Raw genomic sequence first — 12092 nt, 5'->3', positions numbered from 1 at the left:
CTTGTCCGCTTCAGGAAACATGAAACACTATACAATATAAACTACTGATATTCATTGGTTGAAAGCCTACTGCACTAGTCTACTTAAGAAGTTAAGACATGTGGTTCTGCGTGGAAAATTGTGTGTACTGTAGACACAGTGCTCAAGAGATTTGTTAGAAAACCTCGAATTTACTTTCAGAATGAACATTTTCTATGGATATGTGTCATTTCAAAGTGCCGACAACTGTATTTGTTCAAGAAGGTATTACAATTACCAATGATGAGAAATGTAAAGTAAACACAGCAACACTACTACAAACTGTATAATGCTATTAGAGATGCTGTTTTGGGGCCGCCAACTTGTAAGGATGAATTCTATTTCATGCTGCTAACTCTTTAACCTTTGGGGGGAAAAAATGAACAACCGACCTCTTGCACGTATCAAACAAACGGTAATGAGTAAATAATGGAATCAACTCAATGATCCAATACCAGACATGATACAAGCCTCCAGTGATGCTGTTGTGTGCCTACCTGAGGGCTGGTCATCTCATAGTCTGAATGTGTCACAGCAGAGTTGTAATATCGGTTACTGTAGCGATAGTTGCGGTTGTCGTTGGAGGAACCACTGGAGCCACCTGTACATAAAAGAGCAGCATTAGTAATAATTCCTTGATGTGCCTCAAAGACGTGACGTCATCTTTAGTAGACAACTTTGAGGCCCTAGACGCAGGGCTATATTTACTTCTGTAAACAGCAAAAAGATTTAGCAAGAAAAAAAAAAAAAAAAAAAAAGAATTGGGCATCGTGCCCTACAGTGTGAATGTAGCTTAAATTGTCCATAAGTGTGTACTTCTGTAAACAGCAAAAAGATTTAGCAATAAAAAATTAAAAAACAAACGAATTGGGCATGTGAATGTAGCTTAAATTGTCCATAAGTGTGAATCTAGGTCTACAAGGGCCCTGTAAGTGAGTGGTGACAGTCCAGTGTAGATCCCGCCTCTCGCCCGATATCAGATAGGTTAGCCGCAACCCTAATGAGGACGAGCGGTAAATTGCTTATCCTGTGATTGGTCCACTTTGTATTATACCAAAAAATGTATCACTAAACAGCTCATTTATTTTCTAGTTCATGTTGGGTTGCATCATATGATTATGTTGCAATTAACAAAGAGAATCATTTTTCAAATCATAGCCTATACCGCAGGAAAGATGAGCAGACATGATGAAGAGCGTGTGGAGGCAGGATATGTACAGTATGTTTACCAGAGCTAGAAACAGAGCTAGTAGTGGAGGTTGAATGGGAGTGGTCCATGGCAGGAGAGGTGGAAGTTGATGAACTAGTGTTTGTTCCTTCATCTGTGGTCTTCTTGAAGAAGTTGTGCTGCAGGGCGTAGAATGGCGTGATGCGGCTTTTGGGGTCATAGTCCAGCATGCGCAGGATCAGGTCTGGAGGAAGAAACAATGAAAGCGTAATGATGACAGCTGCAAATATGTGTTTGGGAATGATAAGCTATTAGGAAGTAAAATCTAATGAAAACAGAGGGGAAAAAGTTAAGTCTCATAAGCTTCGAATGTCAAGGCCCCCCACTTTAACCTCTCCATTGAAGAAGGAAAAGCTGTTACATCGCTGACAAGACTGACAATGTCACAACGGGCAGATGGACAGTCAATCTTAACAGCCTCCAATTTGAAGATGATTATTTGGGTTTCCACACCAACTCCCCCTTTTGTTTTTGTTTCCGTTGGAACCATCCACCATTCTTTGAGAACAATAAACCAATAAAATCTTTGAAAAAGCATGTCATGTTCCATTATCAATCAATCAATCACATTTTATTTATATAGCATTTTTCATACATAAAAATGCAACTCAAAGTGCTTTAAAACATTCAAAGCGAAACATAGATAATTAGAAAAAAAAAAAAAAAAAAAAAATCCGTTCATGCCCTCCCATTAGAGTGATCTTGAAGTCTGTTGCCCAAATGCATTGCCTTGAAGGAGGTTGGAATATATAAAATGGTGTAGTTACCTGGTCCCTAAGTTCTTGCTTATCGTAGTGCGTAAAATAATATACTAATATATTATAAATAGCTGCAATACTGTGTGACATTGACACACAGCTGTTGAGCGTGTGTAGCATGCAGTAGCGTGTCATGGCTTCACTTATTGTTGCCATGATGAAAAGTCCAGAGTTGAAAAAGTATCTTGTTTATGATATATCATTTTGAAATACTCATTATGCAAGATTTACACTACACAACAGTTGTGTCATAGCATGCTGCTAAAAGCAACTATTTTGCAGCAATGCCTTTCCAAACTCTTCTTCTTACTATTATTATTATTACTATTATTATTATTATTAGCAGTATTTAGGTGCAAGGACGAGGGTTAAATCTCCATTATTTTATGATGTATAGTTGTTGTTTGGTTGGTTATACATCTAATTAGTTTGTAGAATTACAGAAAATGCTTATTTCCACAAAATCTTGCAAAGGGTATCTTATAAGTGTGGTGAATGTTTTTTTTCCATTCTGGCCCCAGATAGATGGATAGACAGTGTTTTCCTACCTTTATTGAGCCAAGGCACCAAACTTACATAAGAAATTCTCATGACACACCACCAAACAAAAACGTCACTAAACGTATGACTATGAAAATAATGATCTCGTCTTGATTTACTCCCAAATTTACATTACTCAGTGTGAAATTTGGGTGCGTTTATTTGAACATAAAACTGATACACTTGCAGGAAGCCATAATGTTATTCTGTCATATGAATGGCAATAGGTTAATTGCACCTTCTGCCATCTAAAGGAAGAGCAGTTAATTGATCTGCCCGTCACTATACATTACTGGCATGCATATATGATTTAGGTAAGAATAAATATTTTTCAGACAATTAAGTGAAATTTGATCATTTCCCTTGGCACTTCTAATGATCTCTCACAAACGCCGGTTGGTAACCACTGAGATAGAGGACAAATGATTACAAACAGCTTTTAAACAGTGCCCTCTGGTGTTAGTGGAGGAAATTGTAGGATGCAATGAACTGCAATAGCACTCAAGTGCAAGTGATGTAACTAACACACGAAGAATCAAATCGGGAAACAGGACAAATTTAATTCTTTTATGGATACACATATACATACACAGTGTAGTATCACCCTGCTTACATAATGAATGTAAAATTATTCCCAATATAAATAAATACGAAGCTTATAAACTTCAAGTTGAATTAGTCGAAACAACAGTGTCTGATTGCATCTATTTATTGCGCACAGGTTTGTGCCAATTTATAGTAATTCAAACCCTATGGCGCATCACAGCATTAGTCTCTCTATTTCATTCTAAATTTATTTCTTGGCAGTGACTTGGGCTCCAAGAAATAATCACACCAATGATAGCACTGGACCAGTGGCTCACTGTTAATGGGTTGTGGAATCAAAATTCAGGCTGTCCACATTTGAGATCAACAAGACCTTTCAGTGCAAAAATACATCAACTTTAAACCAGTTGATAAAGGAACCGACTTTTCTACTGGCGACATTTATATTGATGTGAATACATCTGAGGAAGAATACAAATGATAAGCGGGGTAGTCTTAACTACTAAACTTAATACCACTTGTACTCTATAATTGGTGAAGATTTACCTTTAAATTTCAGGTAGTCACAGGGGGCATGTCCAGGTTCCCCTGCTCTCCGTCCCCCTGGACCTCCAGTCTCTACACCCAAAATCTCATGAAGACGTCGAGTGGCTGGGGGTTTGTATTCCTGAAAACACAAACACACACACGCACACAAATAATTAGAGATGATGCAAGCGGTGGTGGTAGTAAATGCATTAATAAAATCGATCTATCCATGCATCCATTCTCTGAACTGCTTATCCTCAGTAGGGTCACGGGCGTTCTGCAGCCTCGCAGCTGTCATTGGGCGAGAGGCAGGTACACGCTGATCTGGTCGCCAGCCAATCTCAGCATTAGTTAAATGCTTATTAAATCACAGACATTGTGAAGTAGGGTCAATGAGTTCCCAATCCAGATATTAAAGAGAATGCAGGCCAAAATGCCTTAGCGTTCAGACCTAGACACGTTTTAACTTATTTTATTCAGCCTGTAGAATGAGTACTGTGATTTAGAAAAATAAACAAATTTGTGATTTCCCCCCCCCATATTGCAACTGCGATTTCATGTAGGATTATTTTTTCAAGGGCCTCTTTCAATATATTTAATAAACTCAAGCAATAAAATCATCTATACTACAGTATCATATTTGTCAAACATACATTCAAGCATAAAATAAAGGCAAATGAACCGAGAATTAATGTCAAAGACAGTTTATTTATCAACCTATCATAACAGAAAATTGGAAAGAACTGTCTAAAGCAAATCACCATACCCTGATAATTCATCCTAGGGTTGAGAACTGTTATGCTGTCTAGTTCGTTCAGCAGACATCTAGCATTTAGCCTCGCAGATAAAAAAATGAATAAAATGAAAATGACCTCAACTGGACAAACTGTTTTAATGTTGTGTTCCAACAGGGTTTTTAAATCTGAAATCTGAAATGTGATACCTTCTTGATGTCCTTGTTTTTCTTCACTGTCCACAGACCATCTGATAGCTTGTCAAAATACTTCCTGGCTTTAGGAGCTGCATCTAACATGTGGCTGGGAGGCACCCCCAACACTTCAACAATTTTGTTCATCTGGTCAACCTAAACAAAGTGACACACAATTTTGCATATTCAACAGTTTACTATAACAAGTATTTGATATCCCTTGAAATTACATCAGAGAAACATCTTGAGGATGCGATGGCAATTGTGGACAGTACAGTATCAAAATTCACCTCATTGGAGCCACTGAAGAGAGGTTCTCCTGTGTGCATCTCCACCAAGATGCATCCTAGAGACCACATGTCAATAGCCAAGTCATATGGCATTCCCAACAGAACCTCAGGGGAGCGGTAAAACCTGCTCTGGATATACTGATAGATCTGATGGGAGGATGAGAAAAATGTGGAATTAGTTGAGCATGCAATATTTGGCTCAATAAAAATACTGGTAAGAGGCATTTTTGACAGTATGTTTATAAACTGTTGACAGTTTTTGACAGGTATGTTTAAATAATTTGCTGTATGTGATTACTGCTCACCCTCTGCCCGAGCTGGCAGGACGATCCAAAGTCGACTATCTTGATGGCAGATCTCTTGGGATTACACAGCAGGATGTTTTCTGGTTTCAGGTCGCAGTGGATAATTGACAGTTCTGGAGTGGCCAGGAATAATAACGCTGTGCACAAAGAATTGATTGTTAATCGGTAACAACTTGTACATATGCCAGCACTGGTCAACCAGTAGCTAAAGAATCTCGAAAGGATCACACGGAGCAGCGAAGGTTTGCGAGTATTTGCACACGTAGCGAGTGATGTTTTTTTCCGGAAGGGTTCGTTCAAGGTTGCATCAAATGTACACATACATGAACATGTTTGAAATTTCTTTGCAACAAGAAAAACTGCAACCATTAAAACTGTTTGCGACTGTCTTGCAACCTTTTGCAATATTTAACGAAAACTGACGAAAAAACAACATTTAGCTGTGCAAAAACACTCGCAAGCCTTTGCCGGTCTGTGAAATACCACCTCAAAATGGAACGGTATGAACATTTTATATACAATTATCATGACCAAATCTATCACAATTATCTGTATTATTATCATAATAATATTAAAATAAATGACAAAAAACAACATTAGCCGTAGCATCAGTAGCTAACAGTATGAAGTGAGCTGCCACTGCTCCCATCATACTTAAAAATCACTATGGTGACATATCTGCAGTACTTGTAGCAAGTGAAGACATCACGAGAAGAACCGCATATCCAATATTTTTTCCAACTTTGATATTGTGAGATATTTTCATCTCTCAGTGAATAAAGTCAAATGCAGGATATAGGTACTGTATGAAGGTGATCCAGAGCTCTTTTTGGTCTTGATGGAAGTCTGCACTCTACTTAGTGCCATTTTACTTTATTTTAATCTATTTACACAACCAGCATCAACATCTCGTCCTGCTTTGGCAAGACAGCAACAACGTTTTTTTCTGTCAGGAAGTCTCCTGGGGAGAGAGCCAGATTCAGACCGCAGGACAGGACTTCATTAGCGCAAATGAGGATAACTCCGGTGCAAGAAGGCGCAGCTTACTGTGAGCAATGTATGAAATCATGGAACGGCTGCGTTCGACAAAATGCAGTCCTTGGTCACACATGATCATTGTAATTACAGTATGATGGCGATCATCGTCATCGCCTTAACACCTTAAAACAGCCCACGTTATGTTATATATATAAAAAAGACATCTGCTTCATTTTAATTGCCACTAACTAACTTGTTCTTCTAAGATTACCCCGCACGGTCATCCCTATAGTGTCCCTTGCCTGACATTTTGGTTGACTATATTTTTAGGCTGACCCAACTACGGGCCAAAAGCCAGTTGGCTGATACAGACAAGTGCACTCACTGCCCTGGTGTGTGTGTGTGTGTGTGTGTGTGCTCGTGTGTGTGCGTGTGCTCTACTGTATAACCTACCTGTACAAAGCTGCTGTGCAAATTTCCGGGTGAGGTTCAGGGAGACCCCTCTGAAGTTCGTATTCCTCAACAGATCATACAGATTGTAGCTCAACAACTCAAACACCAAACAAAGATGGTTCCTAAACATAAAGTGACGCTTCAGGTGGACTACACACAGACACACACAAACACAGAAAGGAGACATGTCATTAAGTAACATGAGAATATGGTCAAGGAGAATGCTGAATAACAATGTCTCTTCTGACACCTGTTCATGATATCCTTCATGTTTTAAGTGACACTTGAACAAGTTTCAACATTTAAAAAGCAGACAACTCGTAGCCTATACACAGAGCCGCGCTTTCCCACTACATTGCTAAGTGTACTTTCCAACTCACCTATGTAATATTTCATCTCAGTATCATGCTTGTTCATGAGCTCCAACAGGCGAAGTTCAATCTGTGCCTGGTTTAGAAATGCCTTTTTGTTCTTGATGATCTTGATGGCGACCCATTCCTGCTCATGGTGGTCGTAGGCCTTCACCACCTGCGCGCACATTGTAAACATGAGATGGGCTTGGAATCAGCTTGATATCCTACACAATTATCAAGTGACTGATTATAATAAACTTTAGGAATGAACATGTGGACTTAGTCACTTTGAGTGCTTGCTGTTGCAAAGCAATGGGGGGATCTCCAAACATGTAGAGTATGTTAGTTAAGTGGAAACTCTAAATTGCAACTCCCGTCTCTTGTGCCAAAGTCGGCTGGGGTAACTTTCGTCTTACCTGAGACCGTAAATAGAATAAACAGTACAAAAAAAGGATGGCTTGATGGATGGGTGATAGATAGACAATAGAATGTTTCCAGATGACTAACTTCTTCTGTTGTCTTGACGACATTACAAGCTACGAATTTTGAGTTTTCACAGAGATGTTTCCTGAGTCCGCACCTGTCCGAAGGAGCCCTTCCCAATCAACGAGTCTATCTCATAGCGGTCCAGCCACTTCTCTCCATTTTTGACAATGTAATCATAATTGTCGTCATCATAGCCGTCGTTGTAGACTTTTCTCTCCTTCTTCGTACTGCTATCTTCAGGAGGGACCTGCTGGGCTCGCCGCTTCTTCTTTGTATAATACACCTGAGGATAAAGGAAGCTTAGTATCTCAAAGCAAGTTAAATGAAACTCATCTTCTCCTTCTGCATTGCTAATAAGAAACATTATTCATTTTAGGATACTATTTCATAATATAACCAAGGGGTGCACATAAAAAAGATGGCGTGGCTCAAATTTTTTCCCTCGACCCACTCCCCTCATGGATGAACTTTAAGACTAACGGCACATCTGTTTATCGTTAAAATGTGTAGCCATGTCATTTTAAAGTAACTGAATAAACTTTTTTCGCCCCCCACCCCCCTTGCCAGTTTTCAGGTTTTATTTCCTAATTCCAACAACATAGACCAGGGAAAGGTTGCTTAATTGTTACAATGCAATGTTTTGAGGGTTAACTTCAAAATAAAAGCGAAACAAGTAATGCCCATTCTATTTAGAAGCTGGCCTTCAGAAGCGATCATCTCAGCAATCGGCTGACTTGACTTTGAATTGAGGCTGGCCTGGCTACAGTCAAGCTGCGATATTCTAAGTGCGCAAAAGCGCAGTGAAAGACTTGAACTGAAGCGCAATATCCAATTTCCAGTTCACATGTGCACCGACGCACCACTTATGTGCACCCCTGAATATAACTATGCATTATTCAAGCATTTGTTTAATGACAACCCTAGTAAATACAACATAAATAAATATGAAAAAAAATTAGAATACAGAAGGGGGAGAAATACTGTGTATATTGAAAGAATTTTATGTATGTATTGTGTGCATGTATGCATTTATGTGTGTCCCTTCCAAGCCCATACTGTATATTTTAAAATTAACACTAAACCAGGATTTACCGGTAATTATATCACACAAACCAGAAATAGAAACAAGCAAACCCCAAAAGAGGTGTTGAATATATACAGGTTTCTGTCTTCAGTGTCATACCTCATTGATGTGCTTGTATGTTTTGATGAGGTCTACAGAGAGTTTCCGCAATGGGGCACTGGCAGGGTCTCTGAAACTTGGGGGGATCCTCCGCTGGAGTATGGTCATATCAGACAGCACCTACCGAAGAATAGCAACACGTTATCAGCAAAATTTTATTCTAGTGAAGGAAATACACAGCAAACAAATACATCTCCTCACAACAAATGCTCATTTATTTCATTCAATATCGGCTCACCTCCCAATATGAATCAATCAAAAGAAGGACATCATGAGGAGCCATCTTTACATTATTTTGAGCAAGTGAAGAGAGTTAAGTATACAATCAATACTGGTTAAAGGCTAAGCATGAGCTGGCATCATCAGCCGATGAACATTAGGGTAAGTGAAGCTAATGTGTGGCATTTATATAGTACATGTAGGTAGCAACTAAAGGTGTGCAGTACGGAGAAAAACGCATATCCTGATACAAGTAATTGTATATCCTGATAGCAAAATAGGGCTGAACAATGTTGGAAAATAATCGAATTGTGATTTTTTCCCCCTCAAAATTGTGATTGCGGTTTAATATGCAATTAATTTCTCAAAGTCCTTTGTGTATGTATTTTTCAACAAACAAGCAACTAATCGTTATTGCAACAAATAATATCAGATCTATTATGTATTATAGGAAAATAAGATAAAGGCAAATGAACCATTAATTAATATGAAAGACATTTTTCTATTACAATTTAATTACTATTAAGTATTACTAATATGCATGCTTGTAAGCCTTCACCACGGCAACATAATTCTGCCACACAAGTGTGGTGTAAACATAAGTTTATACTACACTTTAAATCAGTAAGAAATTAAACAAACTAAAGTGTAGATTACAACAATAATGAAAACAAATCTTGACTTTACCCCTTACTGCATATTACTTCATGTTTCATGAAACATGATATGTAAATGTGGACTCCACATCTTAGTCATTCAATTTATATATAGACCGGTGAATAAAACAAATTTGCATAAAAAATAAAGCTAACCAATCTCCAGGCAGTAACATCGCACATGCTAACGTATAGGGAAAGTGAGATTATACCCATTTATGACGTAAAATCTTTCTATTTCAAAAACGGATAAGCGCCAGCGGGCGTTACAACTCGACGACATCTCATCAAATAAATGAGGAGTCACTTCTTTTAGTATGTCTTTGCTTTCATTCATGAAACATATGGCCGAATTTACCCTCTTACTACTGACAACTTTGCACCACCTTTATCATATTATTTGATTGGAGGATGCAACCACCTGGTTTTTGTTTTTACAGGCATGTCCGGCACTGCCAATGGTGGATGATTGCGGTTGTAGAAGGGGCATCAACTTTGAAAAAGTTCCGACTGCAACCCCTTCCCCAAACAAAATATTTTTCGCGGGTTTCAAAATTTTCTTTATTTTACATAGGTGGCACACATCAGACAGCCGTTGGTGGCTTACACACTGGCACAGACACATCCCCACACACGTGCCCAAACTCAGGATGGCAGCCGAAACGACGACAAAAATAAACTTTTTTTAAACAATTTTTTAATCCTTGAGAGACAAAAAAGATCATGTTAGATACTAGCCTCAAGGTCTCAGGAGAGGGAAAACTCACAGAAAAGTATGCGCACCTATGGTGCCAGGTTTTTAGTTACAGCGTTGATTTTTTTGCATACTGTCCCCTCTCTCTTTCCCTCCACTCTGCTCTCAGTGAAGTGAAATCGCAGCCTTTGCGATTGACAAATCACGTATTAGCAACTCGTGATATTGCAAATGCAAGTATCATTCAGCACTATAATGACATATATCTTGATATAGTATTTATTTTTCCTTAAAATTACATGGCATTTTAATTTTATTTACAACAATTTTGCTCTGTATTGGGTGTTCTTACGCTGCAAAAAAGTACAAAACTATTTCATACTGTATTGGGTGTTTTTAGGACCATGAAAAAAAGTAATATGATGGACAATCGGCTGTAGAGGACGAACTCTTCCCCCACGTAGTCCCGTAAATTGAGGTTCCACTATACCAAACAATAAAATGAAAAAAAGATGAAGAAAAATAAAACACATATATCCAGTGGCCAAATGAATACAATTGAAAATATCTGGTAGTACAACCACTTTTCAAGGGATTTAGTAACATGCATGTTAAAATAAATAAAACACAGGGCTTCGAGTAACATTCAGATATGCCTAACATTCATCCAGTAAAAGTACTAATAAATGAACTGTTTCAGAGGTTGAGTTTTAGGAACACAAAACTGTCATCTTGTTCTGAGGGCCTGACTATGATGTTCCAGTCGGATCATTAGGGGCACCATCTCAATCGGTGGACTTAGCCTAGCAAAAGAAACAACAGCATTCCCTCAGAAGCGACGAGGGAAATCTAATAACATGGACTGCAGATGGAAATGATCTTTCTACTAAATCCAGTGCAATCTTCATTTCTTTTGCCATTGATTGTCTGTACACATTATCCATAAATATATATCATACAATAGACAATTTATATCGTATCGACGAGATATATATATATATATATATATATATATATATATATATATATATACATATACATATATATATATACATATATATATATATATACATATATATATATATATATATACATATATATATATATATACATACATATATATATATATATACATATATATATATATATACATATATATATGTATATATACATATATATATATATATATATATACATATATATATATACATATATATATATATATATATATATATATATATATATATATATATATATATGTATATATATATATATATATATATATATATATATCTCGTTAAATCGCACAACTCTGGGAACGGGTACTTACAAGTGATATGCATAGTAAAATTATTTGCAAATTCCTTGTAACATCGACACATTTATAAACACAATTGTATCAACAAGTTTATGTTACATAGTAAGCTTTATCTTGAGGGCATAGTCATTAAGTAGTTCGCGGTATGACAGCAATTGGACGAGCACAATTAATCTTAGGTTAACAAATAATTTTAGCTTTACAACTAATTTGCTGTCAAAACCATGCAAATGTATAGCATGCGACTGCATTCAAGCAATTTTCAAAGTGGGTGGCTTCAAATGTTAGACTGACACAATACTGTGTTCAGATCTGACCATTGAGCACGTTGGCGCGGCCCGGTACTGGTGGTTGGGGACCCCTGTCCTACAGTATAACAGGAGGAACCCGACCATTAGCTTTTCGTACATCCAATAACACAAGGGATTCCTACACAGTAGATTTAATATGCGGAAATACAAAAAGAGTGGAAGAAAGGAGAACAAAAGACAAGAAGCTGCATAACACTGCACAGTTCTCTATCAAGAATGTCATAAATGTTATGGAAGTTCTCCCATACAGAAGAAAAACATGCACAGCCAAGGAAGCAAAGCAACCACAAGAACACTCAC

The 12092-nt window shown here is 37.6% G+C and overlaps 1 protein-coding gene across 2 annotated transcripts in view; it reads right to left on the bottom strand.

Annotated features, from left to right (window-relative positions):
* dyrk1b (dual-specificity tyrosine-(Y)-phosphorylation regulated kinase 1B) overlaps nucleotides 1–12092 on the bottom strand; it is a 64357-nt gene that overhangs the window by 2386 nt on the left and 49879 nt on the right. For both annotated transcript variants that reach the window (XM_086037595.1, XM_086037594.1), the window contains exons 3-12: nucleotides 8595–8714; nucleotides 7506–7694; nucleotides 6953–7100; nucleotides 6573–6722; nucleotides 5142–5278; nucleotides 4837–4983; nucleotides 4562–4702; nucleotides 3637–3757; nucleotides 1248–1430; nucleotides 516–619 (exon numbers count right to left, since the gene is read on the bottom strand). In XM_086037595.1, the coding sequence (XP_085893721.1) occupies nucleotides 516–619; nucleotides 1248–1430; nucleotides 3637–3757; nucleotides 4562–4702; nucleotides 4837–4983; nucleotides 5142–5278; nucleotides 6573–6722; nucleotides 6953–7100; nucleotides 7506–7694; nucleotides 8595–8714 (1440 nt within the window). The remainder of the gene's footprint in view (nucleotides 1–515; nucleotides 620–1247; nucleotides 1431–3636; nucleotides 3758–4561; nucleotides 4703–4836; nucleotides 4984–5141; nucleotides 5279–6572; nucleotides 6723–6952; nucleotides 7101–7505; nucleotides 7695–8594; nucleotides 8715–12092) is intronic.

This window comes from Filicampus tigris, chromosome 8 (assembly GCF_054856515.1).
Source record: "Filicampus tigris isolate MCC_2025a chromosome 8, RoL_Ftig_1.0, whole genome shotgun sequence".
Taxonomy (NCBI): domain Eukaryota; kingdom Metazoa; phylum Chordata; class Actinopteri; order Syngnathiformes; family Syngnathidae; genus Filicampus; species Filicampus tigris.
The sequence above is the reverse complement of the archived record's forward strand: the minus strand, read 5'-3'. Positions and strand labels throughout refer to the sequence as shown.